The sequence below is a fragment of the Ranitomeya variabilis genome, chromosome 7, assembly GCF_051348905.1.
Source record: "Ranitomeya variabilis isolate aRanVar5 chromosome 7, aRanVar5.hap1, whole genome shotgun sequence".
In the NCBI taxonomy this organism is placed as follows: Eukaryota; Metazoa; Chordata; class Amphibia; order Anura; family Dendrobatidae; genus Ranitomeya; species Ranitomeya variabilis.
Window position 1 is genome coordinate 18,808,499 of NC_135238.1, and position 25,584 is coordinate 18,834,082.

At 46.9% G+C, this 25,584-nt stretch overlaps 1 protein-coding gene across 2 annotated transcripts; it reads left to right on the top strand.

Annotated features, from left to right (window-relative positions):
* Positions 1-1,475: 1,475 nt before the first annotated feature.
* Positions 1,476-24,958, top strand: LLGL1 (LLGL scribble cell polarity complex component 1). 2 transcript variants are annotated; one of them, XM_077274339.1, is made up of 23 exons: positions 1,476-1,671; positions 11,111-11,208; positions 14,516-14,597; positions 14,991-15,121; positions 15,855-16,013; positions 16,145-16,307; positions 16,429-16,564; positions 16,766-16,820; positions 16,970-17,124; positions 17,396-17,613; positions 17,744-17,811; positions 18,350-18,503; positions 19,346-19,450; positions 19,573-19,865; positions 20,275-20,428; positions 20,506-20,659; positions 21,592-21,875; positions 21,964-22,228; positions 22,323-22,437; positions 22,519-22,607; positions 22,713-22,836; positions 23,068-23,144; positions 23,834-24,958. In XM_077274339.1, the coding sequence occupies exons 1-22, from the start codon at positions 1,591-1,593 to the stop codon at positions 23,141-23,143; spliced, it is 3,159 nt and encodes a 1,052-aa protein (XP_077130454.1). In that variant the 5' UTR covers positions 1,476-1,590; the 3' UTR covers position 23,144; positions 23,834-24,958. The 2 variants fall into 2 exon arrangements, with proteins under 2 accessions (XP_077130454.1, XP_077130455.1); XM_077274340.1 differs by having other exon boundaries at positions 14,991-15,106.
* Positions 24,959-25,584: the final 626 nt, after the last annotated feature.

Sequence of the window (25,584 nt, forward strand, 5' to 3'; positions counted from 1 at the left end):
TATATCCATTATTTATCTATCTATATATTATCTATCATCTATTTATCATCTGTTATCTATCTATTATCTATCTATCTATTATCTATCTATTAATCTATCTATTATATATCTATCATCTTTTATCTATCTATCATCTTTTATCTATCTATCATCTATCTATTATCTATCTATCTATTATATATCTATCATCTATTATCTATCTATGATCTATTATCTATCTATTATCTATCATCTATTTATCATCTATCTATTTCTATCTATTATCTATCATCTATCTATTATATATCTATCATATATTATCTATCATATATTATCTATCATCTATGTATTATCTGTATTATCTATCTATATCTATTAAATATATATAATTTGTTTATAAAATAATAAAAAAAATAAAAATTAAAATCACCCATTTTTTCCCATCTGAAAATAAAGAATTTAAGAAAATATTTGTTGTTGTTGTTGTTGCATCCTAGTGTGTAAAGGTCTGGTGTATCAAACCCTAAAATTATTTAACCACTTTAAAACTATTAAACTACTACGTTAAACAGTGAAAAAAACGAAAACACCAGAACTGCAATTTTTTTTGGGTGGTCACTGCATCTATTTAGAAAAAATGCAATACAATGTGATTGAAAAGTCGTATGCACCCAACATGGTACCAATGAAAACGCCATTTTTTTTTATTATGAATTTTTTTTTCACTAAAATATAAAAACATTACATACATTTGGGATCCATCTGACCTGGAGAATCATGTTACCGAGTCATATTCACCACACAAAGAACGCCATTAAACAAAACCTAAAAAAACAATGTAGAAATGTTTTATTTTTCATCCCTTCATTCCACTTGGATTTTTTTCTCTTTTTTCCCCAGTAAATTATATGGTAAAATGAATGATGTCATTCTAAACTACAACTGGTCCTGCAAAAAACGAGGTCTTGTAAGGCGCTATGGGAGGAAAAATAAAGTTTAAATAAAGGCTTTTTGAAAAAGGAGAAAAGAGTAAAAACACAGAAAAAAATGGCCAGAACAACCCTGTGCAGGCTGTCACTGCTGTGCAATGCGCGGAGCGGTGTAGTGAGGTGCCTGTGCAGGCTGTCACTGCTGTGCAATGCGCGGAGCGGTGTAGTGAGGTGCCTGTGCAGGCTGTCACTGCTGTGCAATGCGCGGAGCGGTGTAGTGAGGTGCCTGTGCAGGCTGTCACCGCTGTGCAATGCGCGGAGCGGTGTAGTGAGGAGCCTGTGCAGGCTGTCACTGCTGTGCAATGCGCGGAGCAGTGTAGTGAGGTGCCGAGATGAGAGAGGAGACACCACAGGATGTTGATTTTCAGAAAAGACAAACCACTCCACAGAAACTACACCTCCCACAAGGCATTGCGCTCAGAGGCGCATGCGCACAGACAGGCCTGAAGCTGAGCAACGCCGTCGAAATCCGAGCCAGAATCTGGCTTCTGTGATTGGCTGAGCCATACGTCAATCACAACCCGGGCTGGATCAAGTTGCCCGGCCGCTTGTGTGAGTGAACGCTGGCTGCGGAGAGTGGCGGCGGCGGCGGTGGTCGTGTGCGCTCCGGGAGCCGGGCAAGATGATGAAGTTTCGCTTCAGGCGGCAGGGGCACGACCCCCAGAGGGAGAAGATCAAGCAGGAGCTGTTTTCGTTCAATAAGGTGCGGGGCCGGGAGAGACTGTGGTGGGGCCCCCGGGGGCTGCACAGGGGTCTGCTGCTGAGCTGCGTGTATCTGCTGACCCCGATATAGTGCGGAGGGATCAGGGGGCTGCACCACAACGCTGTTATGGTGGGGGGCTGTGAATAGTGTCCCTAGTATTCTCCATGGGGTTCCACCAGCAGAATAGTGAGTGCAGCTCTGGGGTATAATACAGGATGTAACTCAGGATCAGTAATGTAATGTATGTACACAGTGACTGCACCAGCAGAATAGTGAGTGCAGCTCTGGGGTATAATACAGGATGTAACTCAGGATCAGTAATGTATGTACACGGTGACTGCACCAGCAGAATAGTGAGTGCAGCTCTGGGGTATAATACAGGAGGTAACTCAGGATCAGTAATGTAATGTATGTACACAGTGACTGCACCAGCAGAATAGTGAGTGCAGCTCTGGGGTATAATACAGGATGTAACTCAGGATCAGTAATGTATGTACACGGTGACTGCACCAGCAGAATAGTGAGTGCAGCTCTGGGGTATAATACAGGAGGTAACTCAGGATCAGTAATGTAATGTATGTACACAGTGACTGCACCAGCAGAATAGTGAGTGCAGCTCTGGGGTATAATACAGGATGTAACTCAGGATCAGTAATGTAATGTATGTACACGGTGACTGCACCAGCAGAATAGTGAGTGCAGCTCTGGGGTATAATACAGGATGTAACTCAGGATCAGTAATGTAATGTATGTACACAGTGACTGCACCAGCAGAATAGTGAGTGCAGCTCTGGGGTATAATACAGGATGTAACTCAGGATCAGTAATGTAATGTATGTACACAGTGACTGCACCAGCAGAATAGTGAGTGCAGCTCTGGGGTATAATACAGGATGTAACTCAGGATCAGTAATGTATGTACACGGTGACTGCACCAGCAGAATAGTGAGTGCAGCTCTGGGGTATAATACAGGATGTAACTCAGGATCAGTAATGTAATGTATGTACACGGTGACTGCACCAGCAGAATAGTGAGTGCAGCTCTGGGGTATAATACAGGATGTAACTCAGGATCAGTAATGTAATGTATGTACACAGTGACTCCACCACCAGAATAGTGAGTGCAGCTCTGGGGTATAATACAGGGTATAATCAGAACCAGTAATGTAATATGTGTACACAGTGACTGCACCAGTAAGGCTACGTTCACATCAGCGTTGTGCGACGCAGCGTCGGGCGCCGCTGCGTCGCCGCATGCGTCGGGCGCCGCTGCGTCGCCGCATGCGTCATGCACCCCTATATTTAACATGGGGGCGCATGGACATGCGTTGTGCTGCGTTTTGCGACGCATGCGTTTTTTTTGGCCGCAAGCGTTGGGCGCAGAAAAGGCAGCATGTTGCATTTTTTTTGCGTCCAAATTTCGGCAAAAAAGGACGCATGCGTCGCAAAACGCAGCTTTTTTGCGTGCGTTTTGTTGCGTTTTTGTTTGCGTTGTGCGTTGTTGCGTCTGACGCAACATCGCACAACGCAAATGTGAACGTTGCCTAAAATAGTGAGTGCAGCTCTGGAGTATAATACAGGATGTAACTCCGGATCAGTAATGTATGTACACAGTGACTGCACCAGCAGAATAGTGAGTGCAGCTCTGGAGTATAATACAGGATGTAATTCAGGATCAGTAATGTATGTACACAGTGACTACACCAGCAGAATAGTGAGTGCAGCTCTGGGGTATAATACAGGATATAACTCAGGATCAGTAATGTAATGTATGTACACAGTGACTGCACCAGCAGAATAGTGAGTGCAGCTCTGGGGTATAATACAGGATGTAACTCAGGATCAGTAATGTAATGTATGTACATAGTGACTGCACCAGCAGAATAGTGAGTGCAGCTCTGGGGTATAATACAGGATGTAACTCAGGATCAGTAATGTATGTACACAGTGACTGCACCAGCAGAATAGTGAGTGCAGCTCTGGGGTATAATACAGGATGTAACTCAGGATCAGTAATGTAATGTATGTACACAGTGACTGCACCAGCAGAATAGTGAGTGCAGCTCTGGGGTATAATACAGGATGTAACTCAGGATCAGTAATGTAATGTATATACACAGTGACTGCACCAGCAGAATAGTGAGCGCAGCTCTGGAGTATAATACAGGATGTAACTCAGGATCAGTAATGTATGTACACAGTGACTGCACCAGCAGAATAGTGAGTGCAGCTCTGGAGTATAATACAGGATGTAATTCAGGATCAGTAATGTATGTACACAGTGACTACACCAGCAGAATAGTGAGTGCAGCTCTGGAGTATAATACAGGGTGTAACTCAGGATCCGTAATGTATGTACACAGTGACTGCACCAGCAGAATAGTGAGTGCAGCTCTGGGGTATAATACAGGATGTAACTCAGGATCAGTAATGTAATGTATGTACACAGTGACTGCACCAGCAGAATAGTGAGTGCAGCTCTGGAGTGTAATACAGGATGTAACTCCGGATCAGTAATGTAATGTATGTACACAGTGACTACACCAGCAGAATAGTGAGTGCAGCTCTGGAGTATAATATAGGGTGTAACTCAGGATCAGTAATGTATGTACACAGTGACTGCACCAGCAGAATAGCGAGTGCAGCTCTGGAGTATAATACAGGGTGTAACTCAGGATCAGTAATGTATGTACACAGTGACTGCACCAGCAAATAGTGAGTGCAGCTCTGGGGTATAATACAGGATGTAACTCAGGATCAGTAATATAATGTATGTACACAGTGACTGCACCAGCAGAATAGTGAGTGCAGCTCTGGAGTATAATACAGGATGTAACTCAGGATCAGTAATGTATTTACACAGTGACTGCACCAGCAGAATAGTGAGTGCAGCTCTGGAGTATAATACAGGATGTAACTCAGGATCAGGAGTGTAATGTATGTACACAGTTACTTGTGCAGAATGGTGAGTGCTGCTCTGGAGTGTAATTGAAACTTAAGCCAGGAGTGTCAGAATCCTTTGCGAGCTCTTCCTGCTCTGACTTGAGGTCGGTGTCAGCTCCTGGTCAGGACGATCCTCACTATTTGTGAACAGGTGTAATGGTAGAACTTAGCGGTGCAGCCACAAATAGTCGTGAGAATATAACAAGCAATAAAGTTAAGGAAGTGGTGGGGGGGAATGTGCTTCTTTGTTATAAGAAGCCCACAAAACTTTTTTCCGAAGCTGTTGAGCTGAACATTTGCCACCTGTAAACAAAGGTTGGCAGAGCTGAACTCAGGCTGCACTTGAGGAAATGCTTAGTATCCTGCTGGGGGTCTAATAGGTCCTGCTTGTGCCCCTCCAGAGCAGCTACTTTGGTCTTATCAGAAGTACAGAGTCCCCCACACCCCACAAAGGACACTTATGTTCCTTGTATTATGAATGTGTTGCTGCTCTGGAGGAGCGGCGTGCTGCTCTGGAGGAGCGGCGTGCTGCTCTGGAGGAGCGGCGTGCTGCTCTGGAGGAGCGGCGTGCTGCTCTGGAGGAGCGGCGTGCTGCTCTGGAGGAGCGGCGTGCTGCTCTGGAGGAGCGGCGTGCTGCTCTGGAGGAGCGGCGTGCTGCTCTGGAGGAGCGGCGTGCTGCTCTGGAGGAGCGGCGTGCTGCTCTGGAGGAGCGGCGTGCTGCTCTGGAGGAGCGGCGTGCTGCTCTGGAGGAGCGGCGTTCTCGCTGATGGGTGGAGCGATGGATCATTCTTCATGCCATTCTCTTTAAATTCAGAAGAAATTTTTTTTTTTTTTTTTGTTTCTATTCACTAACCGCAAGCAGAGACTTAAACATAAATAAAATCCGTGCAAGTAGCCTGTTTGTCTCTGGATTTGCCACACTCCTACAAACAACTGCTAATCCTGCATGCAGAGGGGGGTGATTACAGCTCTGGGACCCCGTACTCCAATGATTTGTTGTTAAGGACCAGCAGCATAAGTCTGCACTATTTATAAGAAGTGTGTGTCCGCTATTGAACCCAATCTTGTAGATGACTTCCACTGATTCTTAGTTATGGTTTGCAGAGCTGCATTAGCAATTCTGCTTGTTACTGGAAACTGTCAACAAGCCTGATGTAAGACAACCCCACCCTCCACTGCTTAATTTCTTCCACATTTTAGTATCTCAGCCAAGTGTCCCTGTTCTTTATAAGATATCAGGTCAGAGGATAGGAGAGAGGCTGAACAGCTTGCTGACCATTTTCAAGAATAAACAGCAGAATAGTGAGTGCTGCTCTGGAGTATAATACTGTATGTAACTCAGGATCAGTAATGTAATGTATGTACACAGTGACTGCACCAGCAGAATAGTGAGTGCTGCTCTGGAGTATAATACTGTATGTAACTCAGGATCAGTAATGTAATGTATGTACACAGTGACTGCACCAGCAGAATAGTGAGTGCAGCTCTGGGGTATAATACAGGATGTAACTCAGGATCAGTAATGTATGTACACAGTGACTGCACCAGCAGAATAGTGAGTGCAGCTCTGGGGTATAATACAGGATGTAACTCAGGATCAGTAATGTATGTACACAGTGACTGCACCAGCAGAATAGTGAGTGCAGCTCTGGGGTATAATACAGGATGTAACTCAGGATCAGTAATGTATGTACACAGTGACGTAGATTCTTCTTGCTCCATTTTGTTTATGTACTGGCGTTCTGTGGCATTGTTTTAGTGGTGGTCAGCTCCTCTCTTAACCCCCTGGCACCGTATGGCATCCGGTTTTGCTGGGGATTTAGTCCTGTATCATCCTATTGTGTTACTAATGAGAGCTGACTCTGTCTGTCCGCCTCATTTGCTGGATCTGGGACATGTAGTGTTTGGATGTGCAGACTAGAGAATATTTCCCCAGTAAATCAGGAATAACTCCACTGGTTTCTGGGAAAGCTGGGTGATTTATAAAGGTCGCTGCTACATCATCTTATCATTGTTTTACCCTGCATTCTCTGACTATGTAAATATATCAACCTTGATAATGGATCAGAATATCCGAGGCTGGGTGATTCCTGTGGCTACACTCATCACCCAGCTTTCCCAATATGATGTGTGTAGTGATTCATTTGCTCTGGATGCTGTCATGGCCGCTGTCTGCTGGGAGTTGTAGTTTGGTAACTGCTTGGAGGTTGCTGATTTTGAGTGTGATGGAGTCAGGGCAGATGGAGAGGAAGGTGGGCTCCATGCGGACGACTCCCCTGTTCATCCTGTGACTGCACAGCTGCAAGGCATTAACATTAGAAGTCCATAAAACGGCAAATCATGTCAGATAGCAGCAGCGCAGAAATACTTCACTGATATTATGATAAACTTGTGCATTGCCAGAGGTGGCCCGCAGGGACCGAACCTGGGCCCCGAGCCCGGGCAAAGCCTCGTCTGAGGACTCCCTGTTGCATTGTTTCTCCCTGTAATTAAAAAATAAAAAATCCCTTTTTCCCTTTTTGCTCTTTCTTATAGTCCTGGGTGCAGCAGCTGGATCCCTCCTACACACTCAGCAGAGTGCCACTTCCCTGACTCAGCCGAGTAGACTCCAGTGTGTTGTAATGGATCTTGTCAGACAGCTGGGAGGCCGAGGGCCCATACAATGAACTCGTAAAGAGGTCCTCCTCCTCCCCGCACGTCTTATAGGACATATAAAGTCACAATAGTGGTAATCGCCTACCACACAATAATCCCACAGTCACATGTAGGAGAAAATAACCGCTGTAATACTGCCCCCCATGTACAAGAATATAACTACTATAATACTGCCCCTATGTACAAGAATATAACTACTATAATACTGCCCCTATGTGCTAGAATATAACTACTATAATACTGCCCCCTATGTACAAGAATATAACTACTATAATACTGCTCCCTATGTACAAGAATATAACTACTATAATACTGCCCCCTATGTACAAGAATATAACTACTATAATACTGCCCCCTATGTACAAGAATATAACTACTATAATACTGCCCCCTATGTACAAGAATATAACTACTATAATACTGCCCCTATGTACAAGAATATAACTACTATAATACTGCCCCTATGTACAAGAATATAACTACTATAATACTGCCCCTATGTACAAGAATATAACTACTATAATACTGCCCCTATGTACAATAATATAACTACTATAATACTGCTCCCTAATTAATACTTCATAATTCTGCTCTGATATTTTCTCGTGTTCTGTCTAGTTTCTGTTCTGTGCCTTATGCAAGGACGTGAATTATTAAAGGTTCCGCGCTCCTCTCTGCATTATATATGACCTCTTCGCTGGCAGATCGTGCGCTTTCTGATCTGATTGTGACCCGTCCATTTAAACCTAGAATATACATGGGTATAGAGATGGGAGTACCGTGCTGATGAGATCGGCCATGTTGTGCAGATGTTAGCGGTATGCATCGTGTGGTGCAGCGCTCTCTGCAGGGTGCCAGGTCAGTTTTGTAGTCTCTGCTCCAGGTTTTTTTTGGGGGGGTCTTAATGATGTTTATGAAGCTTTGTGCAGGGATTGTGGTGCTCATCCTTCCTTTTTATATTTGTAATCAATTTGTGTTTTTTTTTTTTGTTTTTTTTTTCCCTTCACTATTCTTTAACCCTTTCTTTACTACTGCGTTCCTATCTCATGGCTCCTCTGCATTGCAGTCCTCTATCGGCATGTAAGCAGTTAATCCTGGGAAAGGCTACCTCCGGTCATTGAGCAGAGGCCCCTCTTCCCGGGGTAGCATTGTGGTCCGGTCTCTCTGATCTGGCCCTCCTTTCTATGGCCGGAGCTGGAGTAATGACTACCCCCGCCGTCCCCCTCCTCTTTAGGGTATTGTGCACTTTGTGTATGGAGGACAAAAGCCCCATTTTTCTCCAGTCCTGGATTAGATGCTCTATGGGAACAATGGTCGTCCCTAAACTTCTCCCCATCTCCTCCTTCTCGCGCCCCCATCTCCTCGCAGATCCGTGTATCTGATGGAGGGAGGGCTGCAGCGCTTTAGATGGAATCTTCTGCATATCCTATATACCTCCTATATACATCCCTGCGTCCGCCCTCCCCGCGGTATCCGCTGTTTGCATTGTATGGACGTCGCTGTTTTTAGTTTAAACTTCCTCGACCAAGCCTAAGAAATTCTTTAGAAATTCCTGGCCCCTTTGGGAACGGCGTTGACCGACCAGCTGTGGGGGGCCGCCTATGATCTTCCACCCCTTCTATAGAGCCATTTCTGGTCCTCCTATGTAAAGATTTGTGTATGGGCGTCTTAAAGGGATCCACCCTAATATGAACAGTTGGTTTTTTTTTTTTTTTTTATGTTCTGTCATGTGCGTCTACCAGTGTCAGTCTCTACTGCATTTATGACATTATATTCAGGACTCACAGTATGAACAGAGAAATGGGACTGTACCGCATGGAATAGTTGCAGGAAATCTTACACCTGCCCCATTCATGGCTGAAATGATCACCTGACCTCCTCCGACCAGAAGAGGAAGCCATTTTTGAGCAAAAGCAGTTATTGTTTCCTTATTCTGGACTTCCCCTTTAAAGGGTTATTGAGGTCTTTAAAATAAAATAGCCCTGAGGCTGTGTCCACCCTAAACAATAAATGGACTGGGATGTTGTGGAGTGAATATTATTTCCTTTTTATCACTGTTTCCAAGAACATTGGGCATTTTCGATCCTTACTAAGGAGGGGAAAACAGCAGGCCTTGTTACCCTTAGCAACCAATCACAGCGACTCTTTCATTTTTCCAGAGCATAAAATAAGATGAAAGCTGCAATGTGATTGGTTGCTATGGGAAACGAGGCCTGTTGTGATAATTGAAGCCTTTACTTGCATAGTTGTGGTGTAAAAGACTCGGGTGCACTGAAATAAGGCTTCCTTCACCTTAGTATAGAGATAAAGGAAAATTAGGGAGCAGTTGCCACTATAAAATGGCTCTCATTTTGGTAAATTCACACCTGCACTCTAGATCTTGGTGCCTTACATGTGTACCCCATGTTTTACCAAAAACTTTTACTGCTTGTTTCTAGATATCAGATTGACCAGTTATAACCTTGTGATCTGCCTGCAAATGTTCAGTTTGCCAACACTGCCCCCACAGGGGAGAGGGGGCATTACACTGTTCTCATTGACATTGGCAAGGTGTTTACATAATTGGGTCCTCCAAAGACTGGAAAAATCCCAAATCAGCTGTGCCACGGTGGATGTAGTGACGCCCCCATATTCTCGTCTACAAGGCGCATATCTGGGGAAGGAGGGGCGGCCATATCACTCGCACATAATTAAAATCAGATTGTGGCAGAGATAATTTATCCATAGCGGATGCAGCTGTTTTGTGATCTCACCCAGGGGGCGAAGAGTGACGTTGTTCAACCTGCTTAAAGGAGCACCTCCCTCACCGGTGGGGTTTAGGGAGGATGGGGGAGATGCTGCACTCGCTTTATTTATTTTTCGGCGTCGCCTCATGTTGGCTGCGCTCCTTGTTTTGTTGGAACGGGCCCAGTTCTTGGAAGGTCAAGAAGTATTGGATTTTAAGGAGGCTTTCATATGTCCAGGTGTAATGGGGCGTTCGTCTTGTAGATGCTGAGGTGCCAATTAGCGGGCTAGGGGTGAGGAGGAGGGGAGGGCGCCTAGCAGGGCTTCGCTTACCGCCAAGGTGGTTTATACTTCTTTTTTCTTAGCAGATGGGTCTTGTGTAGATTCCAAGAAGGTTCTGGGTAGTTCTCGGTGTTTCGTATGTATTTTTTTTATTACTTTTTTTTAATTTATTTTTTGGAAATGATTTTCACATCTTTTATAAATGGGTACATTGTCGGATAGTTTGTAAAAATAATCACTTTTGCAATTTACTGTTTAAAATTTGCAGTTGTTCTTGAGATATTACACTTTTTTTGTTTAAAGCATGTCACGTTGCCCTGGAGACCGACTTCCACTGCTGTCTAGATTGTAAGCCCTTTGCTGAAGGTGGCCAGGATTTGGAGGTAACTGCATACTTTGGCAATCCCTGCCAGCTTCAAAACGGCACTTACGAGATGTTTTCCATTGACTTTGTAAGGACTGCCTATCAGTGGTGGTCGGTTTCTAAGGCAACGAGATGTAAACAAACTAAAAGTGTTAATATCTCTAGAACGGTTGAAAATTTTAATAAGCGGTAAATTGCAAAATTGCTTGTATTTACAAGTTCTGTCCAATAATGGCCTTTCTGGAGATGGGAAAATAATCTCTTTAAGCCATCTAGATGTTTTCCTTGGTTGATATGCGGCTCCAGATGTGTCTTGCGGATACTTGCCGGTCTTCACTGGACTCTAGAGGCCTGGCGGGATGACTCTAGATATTTTTTTTTTTTTGGTAATTGAATGATACAGTATATAGAATTCTGATTATTAATATTTATGGTTTATATACTTCTCACCTGCCTCTTTTCTCCTTCCAGACTGTAGAACATGGATTCCCCAACCAGCCGAGCTCCCTCGCCTTCGACCCTGTGCTGCGGATTATGGCGATCGGTGCAAAATCCGGAGCTGTTAAGATGTATCCTTTCATTACAATTGGTCATATGACACTTTGAGGGCTATTCGGGGCGAGAAGAGGGGGTCATACAGGTAGGAAGTCCGGACCTCACTATAGGACAGTAAAGGCTATTCTGTCTCTTTAATTGGCATATGTACAGAAAATGGTCGACATGATGCATGGCCCAGATATTTGTGCGTAAGTCTGTTCAGCTCTGCTACATCACTGTGCATGCACCTTGCAATATTGGTGCATGCGCTGTGCTTGTCAGCAGTGGATCCAGGTTCTGAAGTCTTGTCACTGTCTGCTTCTGAGAAAGCTGGATAATAACCAATATGGCCGCTATAGACACCATCACCCGGCTCTCCTAAAATACTAGGTACACCGCAGTACTGAATCTTGTATTCCCTCCTGTCCCTTTTGGCGTTTTTTCCTGTATTGAGCCCCTGGCATCGTTCTGGGTGACCGCTCAGATGAGGGCACGGGAGATGAGCGTCGCCAAGCAACATCCCCCAATGAATAGATTTTTCTCGGCCCCTTGTACAAGGGCTAGGAAGTGGCCCCCTGTCCTCCCCAGAGCGCCTGTTGCCAAGATGATGGCATTGATGTGACCCGAAGGGTAGGGGCGCAATTAGAGTTTTGCCCACTGTAGCGGGCGCTGTGTCTGACATCCGTTTCTTGCCTGGGGCTGTCTTGTTTGTTCCGTCATCCTTCACATAATGAAGATGCAGTAGTCACGTCACTATGCCCCTGCCCCCTACTCTGTGCAGCCCCAGGAGGGGCATCAATGAGCCCTGGAGAAATCTCCATACAGGGTCATAGCCTTAATGATAGGTGGAAAATTCTATGCCCAAAAAATTTTTTTTTTTTAAACTTTTTCCAATATGAATCATTAATGTTCATTTTAGTTCTTGCTGTTTTTTTTTGTTTTTTATAAATATACAACCTATACTGTTCAGGCCTAGTGGGTCTCATCCCTACGAGATTGGGGTGATCCACCAACAAATCTGTTTATGGGCAGCTTAAGTGACATCTGCCGCAGACGTTGTTGCTGTCGTCAGGCTCTGTCCGTTTTCTGCATGAATTCCCCTCGTTGGATTGAGCCTCAGTTATTGATGACATCCCTATCCCTCTCCCGGTCTCTGTCATGGCGTCTCCACATGGCGTTTATTCTATAGTGTTGCCGTGTGGCGCCATTAATGAGGGGCAGCGCTGAGGGTCCTCCACAGCTGTCAGTGAGCTGGGAATATCCAGGTCACCGTTCCATTACCCGTCCTGCACACAGACGCTTATTCTCCAGCACAAAAGGACAATTGTGCGTCTGCAGCTGGGCCTGACCGCCGGGGTGAGGGTCTCTGTCAGCCCATGATGGCTTCAGCCTCGTCACAGTCCCATATAACGGTTGCTACCGCTCCCAATTGGCATCTGGATTAGAACTTGGTTGGAACTTTTGCAGTGGTCTCCTGGGTGGGGGTGTTAAAAAAAAAAAAATAAAAAAAAAATATCAGCCTTATGATTTTGCATTGGAAAGACAAAAAATATATCTTCGTTCTTATAGCCAATAGATTGAAGATCTAATTGCCATATACTGTTCTTATACAGGGCCCCCTTCTGTGTGTATAGAACTGCATATGATGCAATTGCCAAAAGTACCTTGAAAAGTGGTTTTTTTTTTTTTTTTTTGGGACTAAATGTAAAATATTAAACTCCCAGGAGACGCGCCTGTAACGGCTTGTTCTGCGCCACTCCGTCACCTGCTGAGTCAGCGGGACCAGACCTGTCATCTGCTCTTCCCTTTAAGTTAAAGTTCTGTAGTCATGGTAACAAGCGGCACAGAAATCTACTGCGTATTATCTCCCAAACACATCTGTTCCCAGGCAGGAGACAAAGCCGGGACGTGCGGGAGACGCTGCAACTGTTCATTAATAACTTCTAAGGGGGCAGTAGTATAGTAGTTATATTCTTGTACATAGGGGCAGTATTATAGTAGATATATTCTTGTACATAGGGGCAGTATTATAGTAGATATATTCTTGTACATAGGGGCAGTATTATAGTAGTTATATTCTTGTACATAGGGGCAGTATTATAGTAGTTATATTCTTGTACATAGGGGCAGTATTATAGTAGTTATATTCTTGTACATAGGAGCAGTATTATAGTAGTTATATTCTTGTACATAGGGGCAGTATTATAGTAGTTATATTCTTGTACATAGGGGGCAGTATTATAGTAGTTATATTCTTGTACATAGGGGCAGTATTATAGTAGTTATATTCTTGTACATAGGAGCAGTATTATAGTAGTTATATTCTTGTACATAGGGGCAGTATTATAGTAGTTATATTCTTGTACATAGGAGCAGTATTATAGTAGTTATATTCTTGTACATAGGGACAGTATTATAGTAGTTATATTCTTGTACATAGGGGAAGTATTATAGTAGTTATATTCTTGTACATAGGAGCAGTATTATAGTAGTTATATTCTTGTACATAGGGGACAGTATTATAGTAGTTATATTCTTGTACATAGGGGCAGTATTATAGTAGTTATATTCTTATACATAGGAGCAGTATTATAGTAGTTATATACTTGTACATAGGGGCAGTATTATAGTAGTTATATTCTTGTACATAGGGGCAGTATTATAGTAGTTATGTTTGTAAATTATTTGTTTGAGGGATTTTTTTTTTTTTTGTGTGATAGAATATATTCTATCTTTTGGTGTGTTATGTAGATATAGTTTTTGTTTTCTTGCTGCGCCCCGTGGTGATGGTGTCTCTGCCCCTCTGGTCACTCCTCGACCTGCCTCTCTCTGCAGTGGGTCTTGGTGCTGGCAGGGGTCCATTAGTCGCTGGACTATGAATGGGTTTGTCCTCCTGATTTACTACGTGTCCCCGCTCTGTGTCCTCATCGCTGACTTATGAGGTTTAATCATTGGTGTGAGGTGCACTTTTGGATGTCGCCGGTTCTGGGCAGGAAAGCTTTGGGTCCTCTGCAGTTGGAGGAGACTTGTTTGCTGCCTTGTTACAGTATTGTACAGCTGGGGATTTGTTATAGAGTTGATGAAAATGTTTAGTGTAAGTCAAGGACTTACAATTTGGGATGGAGATCAATATTCTGACTTAAAGGGACGTCTTAGACATGTTCTGAAGACTAGATCTGTGTTGAAAACAGGCCTCATCTTGATCTACTGCCCATCACCCGCTGCTCCTTGGATCCTTTGCGGATTATCTCTTCCGCTTCTATAAATATTCTCCAGCCCCCCACCCTACCCGCTATGACCGTAGACGAGTTCATCTCCTTGACCCCTTGTGTCCTTTAGATATGGCGCCCCCGGCGTGGAATTTACCGGTCTGCACAAGGAGACCGCCACCGTGACCCAGATGCACTTCTTACCTGGACAGGTAGACTTTTTTTTTTTTTTTTTTTTTTTCCCCTATCTAAAAATTAACTGAAAACTCCTGGTTAAAGGGGGTTAATAGACGCCTTTTGCTTCCACATCAGAAAAGTTGCGGCTGAAGTGGTCGGCGGCCTGTCAGCTCATGGCGGTTCTTGTGCGTCTGTCCTACCTGGCAGGCGCCATCGATGCCACGTCAGCAGTAACTGATGCAGAGGCACCAGAAATCCTCTATTAATATTCCATAGGGCGTATTTCCTAGTGATGGGGGTCATGCACCACCTCCTGTATTTCATTAATGTCTCTATAGCGCCAACTACTGGTTGTTTGCAGAAATGCATCCATTTGGTTATCAGCTCCGTTGATTAAAAAAAAATCTGTCCTTCCTTTTCCTTCCCAGGGTCGACTCCTCTCCTTGCTGGACGATAACACCATCCACCTATGGGAGCTGCAGCAGAAAGATGGCTGCTCCTACCTGGAAGAAACCCGCAGCTTCCTCCTCCCAGGCCGACCAGGGTTCGACTGCGCTAAGTACTCACACCCCTACCTTCTTTCTGTCACGCTTGTCTGTTAGGAAGAGAACGGTCTGCACCCGTGTACCAGAGCATGATGGGAGTTGTAGTTTTACTACAGGGGGCGAGAGACTCGCTGCAGCCCACTGATGCACCACATTGTGATTGGGGAAGGTTATGCGTAGTATTTTTCCCACCATGCACTGCAGATTTTGGAAGCAATGACCTCCAAGAGGTCAGACACTAGCCCCTGGTCGGGTGGATCTGGCCCCATATAGTGACAGCACACAAGCGTGAGGAGGGGGACGGCGGTCACTCTGGTGGAAGCTTTGCGGTGTCCCTTGTTCAAGACCTTTAGTATTTTATATATATATATATATATATATATATATATATATATATATATATATATATATATATATATATATATATATATATATATATATATATATATATATATAATTTTTTTTTTTTTTATATTGTTTTAAAGGAGATGTCTAGGATTAGGAGAAAAAAAAAAACTCCCCCCCCACACACACACACACACAACTCAGCGCCACCTCTCTGCAGGTTGTGTGTGGTACTGCACCCCTGCCCTATTCATTTTCATACAAGACGTGCTGCAATGCCCAACACAACCAGGTGTGGTGCTGTTTCTGAATTAAAGGGCGATGTTTTTCTAATCCTGGTTGTCCGCTCTGACTGGCTGCGTTCCTGGTGAGCGGATGGTGACGGTCTGTGTCTGTGTTCAGTTCCCCTCCCAGCGTTACCCGCGTGACAGTGATCCTGGTGGCGGCCTCCTGTGACGTGGCCGCTCTGGGGACGGAAGGTGGCGGCGTCTACTTCCTCCAGATCCCGACCTTCAGACTCCTGGAAGATCAGACCTTGCTACAAGACGAGATACTGCAGAGGTGAGGGGCGTCCGTGCGCTGGGAGGCCATTGTGCTGGGCCTTGTAGTCCCCATCTGCATCTAGGTGGGGGTTCATTGTAGATTATCTCGGACCCCCTTCCATGTGACCTGTACGTACTGTCCTCTTACAGCCTTCCAGAAGAATACAGATGTGGGAAGACCCTCGGTCCGGTCGAGTCTTTGCAGCAGCATCCACAGCATCCGAGCAAGATACTGATCGGATACAGCCGGGGACTGGTGACCGTGTGGGACCGAGACTCCCGGAAGGGGGAACATCACTTCTTGGGGAACCAGGTGACTACGAGAATCCAACCTGCCACGATTCTCCTCCTCTGCCCGGGGATGATGAAGATTATTGTTGTTGTTATTATTATTATTATTATTTATTTTTTCTTTTCTTTTTTTTACCCAACAGCAACTGGAGAGTCTGTACTGCGAGAGCAACGGTTCGTCCTTCATCACGTCTCACAGCGACGGAGGATACATGGTGTGGGCCGCGAGCAGCAACTCCTCCGCCACGTCCCAGCCCGTCACCTCCACAATACCGTACGGTGGGTTCACCTCCTCCCTCCCCATTAGGAAAAACCGAAAAACCAGTTTATCCACTACTGGTCCATCTAGGTCAGACGGTCTATATATGGCCGCACCTTGCCCAGAGGACAACATTCTCGCAAAGAAGTCATAGAAAAAAAATGGCACTGAAAACCCTGGGAGTAGTAGTGAGATGACAAGTGTTCTCTGCGTTCTTCTAGGTCCCTTTCCCTGCAAAGCGATTAATAAGATCCAGTGGCAGTCCAGCAGCTGCGGGTAGGTGAGATACGGGGGTCCCATCGCCTCCGCTGTTATTTCCTCCCTGGGATGTGACGTTGGGGTCCCTCCGGTGTCGGGGCCGCAGATGTTAACTACTTTAATGTCAGGAAGTAATTTCCTTCCTTCTTCCCTTTCCTTGGCTGCAGGAATCACTTCATCATGTTCAGCGGCGGCATGCCCCGCGCCAGCTACGGAGACCGCCACTGCGTCACCATACTGCAAGGAAAGAACCTGGTGACCTTGGACTTCACCTCTCGCGTCATCGACTTCTTCACGGTCCCTCCAGTCAAGAGTGAGGATGGTACGATACAATGGGGGGGTCTCGCGGGAGACATTGATGGCACAACCAGGGTCCCCTCCACTGGATTTGCCATAAAAGTCCACTGGGTGCGACCAGCGGTGAGCGGACAGGTTGCCCGACATTCGCCCATTCCCTCCATTCATTGCTGTCAGATTTCCTCCTTTTTGATCAGAAATTCTTGGCTTTGGACGTGAATTATCAAAATCCGCAGCTCGGCCTAAGGACAAGGAGCGAGCGATCATCTGCTCACATTTCTTCCACTTGTCTCTAGGTTCTGACAACCCCTCAGCCCTGGTGGTCCTGGTGGAGGAAGAGCTGGTGGCAATTGACCTTCAGACCCCCGGTTGGCCCACCATCCCTGCCCCATACCTCGCCCCGCTCCACTCGTCGGCCATCACCTGCTCCTATCACATTTCCAACGTCACGCTGAAGCTTTGGGAGCGGATCATTCTCGCCGGCGAGCAGCAGAACCCGCACTTCTCATCTGTGGTGAGTGCAGCGCTTTCCCCGCGCCGTCCTCCATTTTGGAGAGCGGATGCGTCAATATTTCCTGCTCCCTATTTTTGGATGAAGCCGTTCTGTTCCTGATGTTTTGATAAATGGGTCTTTTCTGTTGCAGAGCTGGCCCCTAGACGGTGGGAAGAGCCTGGCCGAGGAGCCTTCCCAGAGGGGACTGCTGCTTACAGGGTACGGGGATTACTATGATGGAATTTGGGCCATGGGGAGGGGATTTTTATGGACCAGTCGTATTTGGATTTAAGATGTGTTCTTAGAGGGATATTAAACAAACCATTTTTTAGCATCTGGCCGACTTCCCACGTGCGCCCCCTTAGGACGTGTCGCTGTGGAGTCCTGGGCTAGGTCTCGTAATCCGGCGTCCTGGATGGGAGGCCTTCCTGTGTTATCTGGAGCTGCAGGGGAGGAACGCGGGCTTGTGTGTGGGCTCGCGGGGGCCTCTCCTTTATTCTGGAGCAGCTGAGCCAGGAACTGGATGGGAACATTGGAAAGTCAGATCCTGCGACTGGAGCAAAGCCCCCCCGGGAGCTGGGAGTGTAGAGTCGGGGGTCAGCACAAGTCCAGATGTGCGGGGGAGAAGTGAGCGGGGAGCGCCGCTGATTCATCCTGCCGCCTTTGTGAACCCTGTCTCCTCAAATGCCCATTGGGACCCCATTATTTGCACCTTGCGTCCCCTCCAACTTCTTTGCTCTCTGCCTTTTTGTATTAGACACGAGGATGGCACCGTGCGCTTCTGGGACGCCTCCGGTGTTGCTCTGCGGCCGCTCTATAAGCTTTCCACCGCCGGCATCTTCCAGACAGACTGCGACCACAACGAGAGCTTGAACCAGAGCGCAGATGAGGACTGGCCGCCGTTCCGCAAGGTGCGAATTTAAAGGGATTTCTGCTCCAAAACTACAACTCCCAGCATACCCACATGGTCTAAGGACTGCAACTCTCAGCATCTCTTGACAGCCAGGGGTTGCAAAGCTTACTACATTTTGTATCATGCATTGTCAGGGAATTCTGGGACTTGTGGTTTTGCTTTAATAATTTTCAGAACGAACCCTCTGGAAGCCGCCGCTGTTTACGTGTTCCATTCATGGCTGCCGGCGTCTCCTGTCTCTGGGTTGTGTTTGCTCTTGGCTCGGGTGTGTGCGGAGCATCTGGTGCGCAGCTCTCCCCCATGTGCTGCGCCCTGATCTCCGCTCCGACCCGGCCGTGTGTTCTCACATCTGTGATTTACTCCTCTCCTCTTTCCTTTTGCTCTCGGAGGAGGACGAGGTAATGTTTTTGGATTTGTCCACACCGCAGATTTAGTCTATCATAATCCATCTGCATCCTGACACAGCGGGGGGCGCTGTAGATAACGTAACCCCCAAGAAAAATAAAGCTCTCCAACCCTTAGTCCAACTTTGACACCACCACTTTGCAATTTCTTCCTTGGACAGATTTTTATTTTAAAATTTTTTATTTTATTTTATTTTTTTTTAGCCGTTTACTTCTCCATTCACACCCAAAGCTGATTCCAAGCTGCTGTCATAGGAGCAGTGAGGGATTAGCAAAAACCATTCCGCGCTCCCCTCCTCAAACATCTGACAATCCATCTGTAGCGACAGCGCCCTCTGCAGACGGGAAATACAATTGCCGTGATTTGAGTTTAAGCTATAGTATATACAGGTTCATTACATACGTCTCACTTTACTGTACGCTGTGTTTTTTCCAGGTGGGCTGCTTTGACCCATACAGTGATGACCCCCGGCTGGGCATCCAGAAGATCGCTCTCTGCAAGTACAGCAGCAAGCTGGTGGTGGCAGGTACTGCAGGACAGGTAATGCCACCATCCCTGAGCGGGGAGACATCAGGACCCTCTTATAGGACCCTCTAAGGGCCGTGATCTGACCTAGATACAGATGGAGGGTAATTTTTGTTTGGCTGCTTCTTCTCTTCTAGGTTCTCGTCATGGATCTGAATGATGATAAATCTGATCACCTGGTCAGCGTGGCCACCGTCGACCTCCTACAAGACCGAGAGGGCTTCACCTGGAAGGGGCACGATAGGTTGACACCTAGAAACGGCTCCTTGTTTTTCCCGCCCGGCTTCCAGACGACCTTGCTGGTGCAGTGTATGCCGCCTGCAGCCGTCACCGCCGTGTCCTTGCATTCAGAATGGAATCTGGTGGCGTTCGGCACCAGCCATGGATTTGGGGTCTTCGACTATCACCGGAGGAGTCCAGTCCTGGCCAGGTAACCGTCCCCCTGTAGAATCAGATGGTGAACTGATCGTGTTCATTATTTTAGGTTTACCTACAAGCTGATGACTGATGCGTAGCCGATTCGGTGGTCTTGCCCTCTCGTACGCAGCGGCTGCTGCCCATCCTCCTCTCCTCATTAATAATGCACCGCGCTGTCTCTGTGCCAGTGTTGGTCCTGGGAACGCGGAGACGTCTCATGTTTTGATACATTAAGTGGTTTATGGTTGAAGCTCGTTAAACTTAAGAGCGGTTTGTTAGCGGTCGCAGCGCTGCGGTGTAATGGATCCTGCCAGGATTGCTTGTTTTGACTGTGCCAGTCCCTGGAGATGAGGATGGGGGGGCTTCCGTCTGGGTATAAATGGCTGCTGGAGCCACTAATAATGAATGAATTGTCTCTACAGGTGCACGTTGCACCCCAATGACTCCCTGGCCATGGAGGGACCCCTGTCCCGGGTGAAGTCTCTGAAGAAGTCTCTCCGACAGTCATTCCGAAGAATAAGGAAGAGCAGGGTATCTGGGAAGAAGAGGCTGAACCCCGCCAACCCCAACAGCAGGGTATGTGACTGACGACAGCTTCTGGTACATGTGACCACCCAAGACCCCCAAACTCACTTATCCTGTTTGCTTTCCAGCTCCAAGAGGCCAATGCACACTTAGCAGAGCAGCCGGGTCCCCATGACCTAGACATAGCGCCCGTGCAGAGAAGGATCGAGCCGCGATCTGCAGATGACTCGCTTTCTGGCGTGGTGCGCTGTTTGTATTTTGCTGACACCTTTTTGCGGGACGGTGAGCATCATTCTCATAGATCTACTATAATACTGCCCCTATGTACAAGAATATAACTACTATAATACTGCTCCTATGTACAAGAATATAACTACTATAATACTGCTCCTATGTACAAGAATATAACTACTGTAATACTGCTCCTATGTACAATAATATAACTACTATAATACTGCTCCTATGTACAAGAATATAACTACTATAATACTGCTCCTATGTACAGGAATATAACTACTATAATACTGCTCTTATGTCCTGCTATATAACTACTACAGGTATAATACTGCCCCCTATGTCCTATTATATAACTACTATATAATACTGCCCCTATGTACAAGAATATAACTACTATAATACTGCTCCTATGTACAAGAATATAACTACTATAATACTGCCCCTATGTACAAGAATATAACTACTATAATACTGCCCCTATGTACAAGAATATAACTACTATAATACTGCCCCCTATGTACAAGAATATAACTACTATAATACTGCTCCTATGTACAAGAATATAACTACTATAATACTGCCCCTATGTACAAGAATATAACTACTATAATACTGCTCCTATGTACAAGAATATAACTACTATAATACTGCCCCTATGTACAAGAATATAACTACTATAATACTGCTCCTATGTACAAGAATATAACTACTATAATACTGCCCCTATGTACAAGAATATAACTACTATAATACTGCCCCTATGTACAAGAATATAACTACTATAATATTGCTCCTATGTACAAGAATATAACTACTATAATACTGCCCCTATGTACAAGAATATAACTACTATAATACTGCTCCTATGTACAAGAATATAACTACTATGATACTGCCCCCTATGTCCTGCTATAGAACTACTATGATACTGCCCCCCCTGTATAGTTCGGTTGGTGACTCTTCATCTTCTCCCTTAGCCGTCCACCATGGTCCTACAATGTGGGCAGGCACTAACTCTGGCTCAGTTTTTGCTTACGCGCTGGAGGTCCCTTCTCGGGAGAAGTTCTCGGACCGCTCTGCAGAAGCCGTACTTGGGAAAGAGATCCAACTCATGCATCGAGCGCCAGTTGTTTCCATCGCGGTCCTGGACGGGCGAGGGAACCCTCTCCCAGAGCCCTTTGAGGTGTCGCGTGACTTGGCGAAAGCTCCTGACATGCAGGGGACGCACTCTGTGCTCATCGCTTCCGAAGAGCAGTTTAAGGTCAGTCTACATCACTTGGAGAAGACGCCGGGCTTTACGCAGCAGCCGCCTGGCATTGTTCCCGATCTCTGCCTTTTATTTTCTCCAGGTCTTTACTTTGCCCAAAGTCAGTGCCAAAACTAAGTTCAAGCTGACGGCGCATGAAGGTTGCCGGGTACGTAAGGTGGCTCTGTCCACCTTCACCAGCTCTGCGTCTGAGGATTACTCCGAGAACTGCCTGACGTGTCTGACCAACCTGGGCGACATCCATGTCTTCAGTGTGCCCGGTCTGCGGCCACAGGTGCGCTACGACTGCATCCGCAAGGAGGACATTAGCGGGATTGCGTCCTGCGTATTCACCAAGTACGGCCAAGGTCAGACATTGCGGGGGTCTTCTGATACAGGGGAAGCGGTGGGATCGCCAGAATATTGTCCGTCATGGACCTTTATTCTTATTCCCCCTCTTAGGCTTTTATCTGATCTCCCCCTCCGAATTTGAGCGTTTTTCTCTCAGTGCCAAGAATATCACAGAGCCGCTCTGCTTGGTGGAATTTGATCGCCCCCACGATCCTTTGTATATCAGGTAAGGAGCTGGGGGTCCCATTTGTTGTCCCTGGGGGGGAGCATTATTATTGGAAAGCTTATCGACTTCTCCTTCTTCCAGTAATAAGGAAACCTTATCCCCCAAAAACGCCCAAGCCAACGGCACGCACATTCCCCGCGAGTCTGACAGCACCCCGCTCGTATCTGAAGGTGAGCGTGATCCCTGCCTGTCTTGATCCCAGCCATTCTGCTCAATGTAAACTTTATACTCAGATTTGTGAGGTTAAACTTTTATTTATTTTTATTTTTTTTCAGCCAATTCCTGTGAGCACAGCACCACGTTATCGCCCTCGCCTCTGGACTCGCCCTTAAACAGCACAGACACCACTCTGGACACAACTGGGGACATTACAGTGGAGGATGTGAGGGACCTGCTGGGGTGAGTATCCACAATAGTCATCGTAGGTGACCTGCAGTACCCGACACCACCACGTCTATAAGAGTGGCGCTGTGCTACTCCTATAGCATGCATTTCTGGCCCTAGGGGTCCGACTCCCTCACATTGCTGATTATTGGCCTGTCTCTGCCTGGGGGGCTCTTTACTTGTTACAAGCGCAGGTTCTCCCCCTGTATACTGCTGAGGTTTAATGCTGCAACGTTTCTCTTACAGATCCAATGAAGAGTCGGAGAAAAACATGAAGAATTCAACAGACGAGACGCGGCCCCCGGAGATCCTGATTAAGTGAGGTCAGTGCCAGCAGTTCTCGGCCCTGGTGTCCATGTGGCATAATGTGATGGGCGCGGTTATGGTTTGTGCAGGAGCCATGCCGGTCTCCTCGGCGGCTGGGGAGGAGGCGCCGCTCAGGGCCTCGGCGGCTGGGGGGGAGGCGCCGCTCAGGGCCTCGGCGGCTGGGGGGGAGGCGCCACTCAGGGCCTCGGCGGCTGGGGGGGAGGCGCCGCTCAGGGCCTCGGCGGCTGGGGAGGAGGCGCCGCTCAGGGCCTCGGCGGCTGGGGAGGAGGCGCCGCTCAGGGCCTCGGCGGCTGGGGAGGAGGCGCCGCTCAGGGCCTCGGCGGCTGGCGAGGAGGCGCCGCTCAGGGCCTCGGCGGCTGGCGAGGAGGCGCCGCTCAGGGCCTCGGCGGCTGGCGAGGAGGCGCCGCTCAGGGCCTCGGCGGCTGGGGAGGAGGCGCCGCTCAGGGCCTCGGCGGCTGGCGAGGAGGCGCCGCTCAGGGCCTCGGCGGCTGGCGAGGAGGCGCCGCTCAGGGCCTCGGCGGCTGGCGAGGAGGCGCCGCTCAGGGCCTCGGCGGCTGGGGAGGAGGCGACGCTCAGGGCCTCCGCTGCAGACATGTGGAATTGCCAGGTGTATAAGAATTGGATTTGCATATAAAACATAACGTCCCCCCCCAGCCAGACTTCATCCCCCATCTTTCTTTTCCAGGGTTTTCCCGACCTGTTTTACATCCGTCTTCACGGCTGCTTCTCCATTGGACCTTTATTCTTAAAGCCTCATCCTGATGACACCAGCGCCCCCGCCTCCTGCACTGGTGAGCCCCCCTAATGTCCGGCTCCATCAAGTTGCCTTTTGCGTCGGTGGATGATCACCGCCATGTGCCTCATTCCATACGTCCGAATAGTTTCTTCATGATTCCAGAGTTGTATGGGACGGATCCATTCCCCCCTCCCCCACACCTGTCTCTTGAGCCATGGACCACCAAAGACTATGACGTTTTAGTATTGCAGCAGTCTGGAATACTTTTTTTTTCCCCTTTTCTTTCTTTTTTAATTCATTGCTGATAATTGCCATCATGGACGCCAACGAGGCCGCTGGTCATGTGATTGGCCCGCAGTTCCTTTTTTTTCTTTTCTATGGACTTTCTGCTCTATATCGCAGTCTGCATCTTGCACAAATTAAGCAAAAAAATTGTGTAAAATTGTTTAGAAACTTCTCCTAACCCAGCAATAACCCCGCTCGCTCGATATCGAGGCATGGACCCGGCGCCCGCTATTACCCGGTCATCCCTGCTTGGCGGCAAATGTGAATGTGAACTCTGGGCCGAGGACTGCTTGTCTGTACACAACTGTGAGTTATGGACCCCTGCAGCATTCGAGGGGTTAATCAACTTTTTTTTTTTTTTTTTTTTTTTTTTTTCCCTTTTGCGACCATTGGATCTATTTTTGTACGCCCTTTTTTGCCTTCCATTTCCGAGGCTGATTTTTTTTGGTACCGCTTTTCTGTGAAGCTACCAGGATTTGTAACAAGGGGCAGATCGACAGATTGGGGGGTGTAAGCGCTGGTAACGCCTGGCTCTGGAAGGAACTACTAGTCCCAGCGTGGCACTGGGCATCGGCAGCGTGGAGCCACAGGTTACCTCGCCGCGAGTAGAAGGGGGTGATTCGCTAACCTTTATTGTCTTTGACAAGATTCTTTTGAAGAATTTATCCAATTTACATGGATTTTATCTTTCTGTTTAGGATGTAATCTTATTTTATTGCATTTTGTTTGTTTAGCTTTTTTGTTTAGATATAAAATGGTTTTTATTAAATAAAATAAAGAATATTGTTAGTCTCTTTGTGAAATGAAGCATGTAAGTGGGAGCAGGACATGGTGGGGGTATACACAAATCGTAAGACCACTGCAAACCTGCTGTGGGGGAAATAAGTTGTCAACCAGCTCTCTAATATCATTGTAGGGGTTGGAGGGTTAACGCTCACACTGCTCAAAATCCTCTGCTTCCCTTTAAACCTTAATTAATAGAATTTTGGCTACACAGCTGCCACTAGAGGGAGCTCACTCGCTGCATGTAGATGGTGCTTGATATACAGCCGCCACTAGAGGGAGCTCACTCGCTGCATGTAGATGGTGCTTTATATACAGCCGCCACTAGAGGGAGCTCACTCACTGCATGTAGATGGTGCTTTATATACAGCCGCCACTAGAGGGAGCTCACTCGCTGCATGTAGATGGTGCTTCATATACAGCTGCCACTAGAGGGAGCTCACTCGCTGCATGTAGGTGGTGCTTCATATACAGCTGCCACTAGAGGGAGCTCACTTTCTGCATGTAGATGGTGCTTGATATACAGCCGCCACTAGAGGGAGCTGACTCGCTGCATGTAGATGGTGCTTCATATACAGCCGCCACTAGAGGGAGCTCACTTTCTGCATGTAGGTGGTGCTTCATATACAGCT

Coding starts and splice junctions, on each gene's coding strand:
- LLGL1 (XM_077274339.1), top strand. CDS start 1,591: ATGATGAAGTTTCGCTTCAGGCGGCAGGGGCACGACCCCCAGAGGGAG. Junction 17,614..17,743: donor ACCCGCACTTCTCATCTGTG/GTGAGTGCAGCG, acceptor TTTCTGTTGCAG/AGCTGGCCCCTAGACGGTGG. Junction 22,438..22,518: donor CACGATCCTTTGTATATCAG/GTAAGGAGCTGG, acceptor TCCTTCTTCCAG/TAATAAGGAAACCTTATCCC.